This window comes from Triturus cristatus, chromosome 7, assembly GCF_964204655.1.
Source record: "Triturus cristatus chromosome 7, aTriCri1.1, whole genome shotgun sequence".
Lineage (NCBI taxonomy): Eukaryota > Metazoa > Chordata > Amphibia > Caudata > Salamandridae > Triturus > Triturus cristatus.
Genome location: NC_140590.1, coordinates 864695935 through 864702352, shown reverse-complemented (window position 1 = coordinate 864702352; position 6418 = coordinate 864695935). Strand labels below are relative to the sequence as shown.

General features: G+C 41.0%; 1 protein-coding gene across 2 annotated transcripts in view; it reads left to right on the top strand.

The window, feature by feature from the left end:
• Positions 1-308: 308 nt before the first annotated feature.
• DND1 (DND microRNA-mediated repression inhibitor 1) overlaps positions 309-6418 on the top strand; it is a 100474-nt gene continuing 94364 nt past the window's right edge. For both annotated transcript variants that reach the window (XM_085617802.1, XM_085617803.1), the window contains exon 1: positions 309-474. In XM_085617802.1, the coding sequence (XP_085473928.1) occupies positions 448-474 (27 nt within the window). In that variant the 5' untranslated portion in view covers positions 309-447. The remainder of the gene's footprint in view (positions 475-6418) is intronic.

Here is a 6418-nt window from a genome sequence, read left to right as displayed (position 1 = left end):
ACGTTTAGGGTCCTTTGAAAATGAGATGACAAGTTTGGAAAACCAATCTAGATAGAAGTAAATCGGGGACACCGACCTGCTCATAATTCCTGAAATGATGAGCCAATGATTACGAAGCGTAGGAGTAGGTACCCAATAGGCCTCAAGGTTCAAGTGGAAAGGCGTACCTGACCAATGGGGTGGCTGAAAGACCCTAGCCAATGGAGTGTCACTGAGCGTTATCACGGCGTCTCCAGCCAATGAGCTGTTCATCTGATGGAAGCTGGGTGTGCCCGTTCGCCTGGTGTAAGGGAAGCTCTCAGAGCCAGTACACACGTGCGGCAGAAAATTGGTTTGAGAATTATCCGAGGGTATAAAAGGTGGCTGCAGCACGCAGGTGCGTCAGAAAGAAGCGGCGCGTGAGCAGAGAACAGCGGAAGAAGCGGCAGAACAGCGGAAAGCCAAGCCATGGAGATAGAAAACCAGCAGTGCGAGGTGAGTAAGTAGGGGCTGTCCAAGTGGTGTGGAGGAGTAAGCGTTCTGCGTTGGTAGTAGTTTTCGCCATGGCAGGTCTCAAGAAGCACCCTCGTTCCCCCACCCATGAAAACTAGTGCGAGTGACGCCCGGGATGGGAGGGTACTAAACCAGATATATAAGCCCTAAATTGCAACTTCAGGCCTTCATGTGAAGTGACTTTGGCTAAATTTGAGTTTTCAGTGATTGGCATTTGCAGTCTGACAACGTTCCCTTTAAGGTGGTTTAATGCGTTTTCAGTCAGCATTTTATGACAAGTTTCGTATATGTAGGTAAAAATAAATTGTTCCCTTTAAAAGTAACGTTCATTTGCTTCTCATGCATTTACCCGCTGAAAGACGATACAAATCTTTTCATATTTGTAGCCTATATATTTTCTATTTGTAATTAAATATTTACTCCTAATTATTCTTAAAAGCGTTAGTGGCCTTTTTTTTGGGGGGGTTGGCTTAATTCATTAAACATTTCATACGAACAAATGTGAGTTGATAGTTTTTGAACATTTTAAGAGGCTTGGCTAGTCTTAAATTCCATAATCATGCATGTTTTGTTAATTAGTCTTTCATCCATTTAATAGATTAATCAGTTGCGTGAATATATTCTTTTTTTTCCCGGGTTGCGCTATGAGATAATCCGTGGCATTAACTCCTATTGTTACCTGGTTAAAAGTATAGATTATCTAGCTTTTAGCGGAGTGGGCAAACAAAAGTTCTCCAAGTGATGTAGAGGGAGACTCCGGTTCTTTCTCAAACGGGTTCAGGTTTAAAGCGGGACCTTATTAGCCTCCTGTTTTTATTATTATGAATTGGGACTTATGTTTCACATAGTGAGTGATGAGCGGCTTCACTTAACTCCTTTATTATTTTCTGTACTGTGAACTTGCATTGTTTTACCAGATTATGCGTTAGCTTAATTTTTGAGTGCCGTACATATTGTGTTTTCTGATAATCACACAAATCGCTCCTAGGCTCGAGCAGCGAGTCACTTTACGAGTGATTGACCAACGCTGTGTATTTAATTCCGTAGCGCCAGAATGAATTGGTACTTGCGGGTTCAACTAGTGCACGGGTTTGTAGATTCTTGCAGTAATGTAGGTCACTATTCCCATAATACGGTCTCACGGCCAATGTTCCACTGTGTACATATTCTCGGTCTTGGGGAAATTTGTTGTTCCTACATCCAAGGCTTGAAGTGGGCCGGGTCTCACCGGTACTGAGCACCGCCAGTTTTTTTTTTTTTAAAGGGCGCCTCGAAACGGGTCTCCAATGGGTTGTTTTGTTGTGCCCTGGCACAGGAACTGCACATCGATGTGCGCGTGGTATCACATTCCTCCCTTTTCACTAGTCGAGGTTACAGCATGATGTCATGCCGGGTGCGCGTTGTAGGGGAAGGGAAATCCTTTAAGGAGAGGCATTTTCTCTCTGGATTTCCCTTCTCTTTATGAAACTTAGTAGCAGCAATATCGTCGTGATGTCACCAGGCGTTAAGTGGAAGCTTTTTCAATATTATATACAAGCCTTCCTGCTTATTTATCTTATACAATTAACACATAGCTGGCAAGGTTTCAGATTGCCATGTGTGACATTTTAATAACGAGTGTTGAGTGACGTTTCAATGAGTATGAGTGAGACACTTTCTAGCGAGCAAAATGAGGCAATAAAGACAAGGGAAACATAAAATAAAAACAAGTTACAACCATTTGCGCAACGAGAATCTCTACTACAACTTGATGCAGACACAGGGAACACACGCCAAAACGTAGACACACAGAAATGGGGCATAAAGGTATACGTGAATTGGCACTGACAATTACAAACACAGACTGAAAACGGGGTAAAATGCTTTAAAAAAATCAATTTGATCTGTGTACTTTAACTTGAGTTCATGTCAAGCGCTCAAAGGCTCAGTGCAAATACACTTTTGTAATTAAAGGCAGTATTTACCTGCAAAGACCTACGGCATTTCGATAACGGTTCACTCCACTCTGCATGCAAGGCACTGTTTAGTGCAGTGACGCAACACATGATTTCCTTCCCATTTGTCACATGTTCAGCGACGCATACTACGTCAAAGCGCAACAACCAAGAGCGCAAAACTGGAGGCTATATATATCCAACGAACAGAGCGCATCAAGTGCTCTGGATTTCTAGGACTCTTTAAGGGCGCGTACAGTGCGTTCTACTCAATCAATCATAGAATTTGTAGAGGGCACTACTTACCCGCGAGGGTCTCGAAGCACTGGGTGAAAAGGAAAAAAAAGTACATTAGTCCAAAATCGGTGTGTAACTGATCCAGTGGTAATTACCTGGTAATTTCCCTATTCAAAACCTCATGACCTATTGTTTACCGCTGTAAAGGGTGAAATGATGGACCTTTTGATGACCGTGTTTCACCAAACGGGAGACTTTACATAAATGTGAAAATTAAATGCAAACAATATTTAACGCAATAATGAGAGTGGTGAGTTATTTTAAAGGGTTTTATTTTTAAGTCAAAAGTTAAGGTTCTCTGACTCTTTATTCATTAGTCAAATATCAATCAGGTTACAGAATTGAAAAATAGGATTAATACAGAACATATTACAGTCTGCATATAAGCATCACATATAGGAAGGGAAATGTGGCGCAAATTGTCAGTCAAAACTCTTAAAAGAGTTTCTAAGAAAAAGAGTGAGTCTTGCAAGGTTAATCAATAATTAATAATAGCAAACATCTCCCATAAAGAGGAATAAATGCATAGGACGAATACATCTTTTCAAAAGCAGTTAGTTAAAGCATGACATTTAAAGTTTAGCACCTACAATCTAAATCTGTTCTGATCTTTTCGGCACACTCTGTCTTGTTGTGCTATTCTATGTCTCTGTCTCAGGCTGCAAAATACCCCCCTCAGATGCAGCCCCTCCTTCTCTCTCCTCCTCTGTGTCCAGCAGAGAAATTGGGCCTGGGCCTCAGAAAAAATGAGTAAAAAGAGGCACTCCTCCCACTTCTAAGCCATATTTCAAGCAACAAATCCATCAATTCACCCTTTTGATAAATATCAAATCATTGTACCTGTACCTCAAATGATTTCTAAATTTATCACACTTATTTAATTTCACATGTTGCATTTGTTTAAATAAAGCACATCATTAGTTGAGTCAAATATATGTTTTTCTCTACCTAATATATTACTACTCCTCTTTATAGTGTTCCTTAGCACACTTAATTCACACAGGTATCTAAAAGAAAACCCCTACTAAATTAGTATGTTCTTTATCACTGGTTATTACAAAAGCTGAGCATATAACAATGTTACCTCTATTTCTAAAGCCACACAAATTTGGTTTGTAAGCAGATCATTTATGGCCAAGCTCAAAAGTTGTTGTTCAGATTTCTGTAAGTAGCTTCTTGGAAAAGTTTGACATTTCTCATTTATTGTTTCAGCAAATTTTGGCTCCTTGTCACCTGCTTGCCTTCAGGGTGGCTCAAATAGTGTGGCAGCCCTGAACTTTTCCCATGTATTTTGACCACTCGGGTGCTGAACAACTAGAGCACCATCAATTCCTTGCACTTTTCCAATCCAAGCCTTTCACTTTTATTTTCACTTTGATCAGATTCAGATGTTTCAGCTATGTGGTTGCAAATGATTTTTCAATGGACCACTGCAAACATTTTGGATTCCCTTTCAGCCAGCTTTTTCCTACCTCCACTCATAGGCCCACAGCACTCATTTCTTCTTCAGAGGCTGCATCTGACTCTTTCACCCTTTGGACACCACTTTCATCTGAGTCAGTTTCCACTTTTTGCTTTTCCAGTGCCACCTCAGTTTTCTCTAGTGCTCCTTCAAACTCTGTGTGTTCCCTTACAGTTTGACTGACCCTCTTCCGTGGACATTTGACCACAGCTGGCGTCTTTTCTTGAAGAGGAGCTGTTTTATCGGGACCATACGTGTGTGAGGCATGCACCCAATTTAGAAGGCCACCACATTTCACAAGTCTTTTCCAGGATCATTTGGAATGGGCCTTTCCATTTCACAGCATCTCTCAGATCAAAGTTTTTCATTATGTAGATCTTGTGTAGCAGCTGTAATCTGGTGAGAAACTGCACGCTCCACATCAGTCAGACCTTCACAGCAATGGCTAGTCTTTTCATTAGTTGTTTTCACAAGTGCATTTGCATGTAAATACTCAAACCACTTTGGCGATGCTGAAACAGTCTTTTGCTAAGTGTAACTCTGTGCTGCCTTTGTGTTGCTTTATTATGCTTGAAACTTCAGGCAGATAGCTACAATCTACTCCTTGTCCAGTCTGTGGTTCTGCACTCATCATCTTTGAGACCTCATTATGATCTGATTTCAGAGAAACTGGCAATCTATACCTGGGCATCAGCTTTTGCAATAACACATTTGAGACGAACAGGATACAATCTTGTGCAACTGAATTAGCATTTCTCTTTCCCAGGACAACAGTGACTCCCAATTGAGAAATTATATTGCATGTTCTGGTAAGGGCAATCAATCTAAATTTTTGGGCTGAGTTAACTTCTGACAGCCATGAAACTTTGACAACATAATGTATAGGAAGCACAGCATGTGCTGCTCTTAAAGTGTCATTGTTACTTTTCAAATATGGACCATCTACAAAATGGTTGGGCTGAATCAGACGTTCATCATTACAGTCTAACTTTGGTTTCAGGCAGAAATTCATGACATTCAAAAATGTAGGTTCAGTTTGATCACAAACAATTTCATTTGCTGGCAGTAAGCTACATACATTTGAATTTAGACATTTCTTGGTCACAGTATTTCCCCAAAACAACTCCACAAAGAAAGCAACCATTACAATAATTGGAAATTCCATTATTATAAACTCACTCTTTTTATGACCAACATCTACCACAGCTGCTAAATTAAGGCAGCTGGGTATTTCTGTGACGTTTGGGTCAACGGTCATTGGGAAATACGTCACAGACCATTGAACGCATTCATGTTTTTGAACAGGCACTGAGCGAGCGCAGCCCTCCCTCTCACTGCACATCGGTGTATTTTCTTTTAAATAAACTTGCATTCCTAGTGCCGGGGCGCAACACTTTTTCACTTTCAACTCTAGGAATGTTTTTGTGCAATTGACCAATGGAAGCGGATCAGACACATCCTTGTGTGTCGGCCTCAGTAAAGGCTTAGCCACTAGGGAAAGGTTTAGCAACCACTCTCTACAACAGCTAACCATTCTCAAAATCTTCCTGACTTCTTTCTGAATTTGAGGTGGATTCATCTGGTAAATTATTTCCACTCTCCGTGGTGACACCTTTCTACCTCCCTTTCTAATTATGTGTCCCAGACATTCATTTTCTATCTGACAGTACTCCTCACTAGCTTCATTCAATGGCACTGTGACATGAACTTGGCAAAAACAATAACAGTAAGCCATTCTTCAGCACATGGAATGTGAAAAAATATATTGCCTGGATTCGGTACCACAGGACAACATGGAAAAATGATGCTATTAATCTCCTGCTCTAATCTGTTCTTGTCATTTAGTTTCTGCGAACCTGTGATCAAAAAGTTACATAAACTTCCAATCAATTCCATCAAAAATCCTTTCATTGGTAAAATTCCTGCAACTGATGCTGTTCTTAAATACATGGCAAAAAACAAAGGAAATGATGGACGGAGTGTTGAACATTGCAAGCACTCGCCCCCAGTCAACTGATCTGGGTTTAATCTATCATCATTCTTTAGCTCACTCTGCCACCCCAGTTCAGACATGGTTATATGCAAATCAGTCTGACCCTGTGCCTCATGGGAACAGTCCAGCCCGAACTGCCAAGCCATGTCTTCCCTGGACCGGAAACAAGCTTCCTAGGACCGGTTTCTGGCATTTCAGCCGTCTTCAGCCAGGCTTGCTTGAATCCAGTGGCAAAGTGAG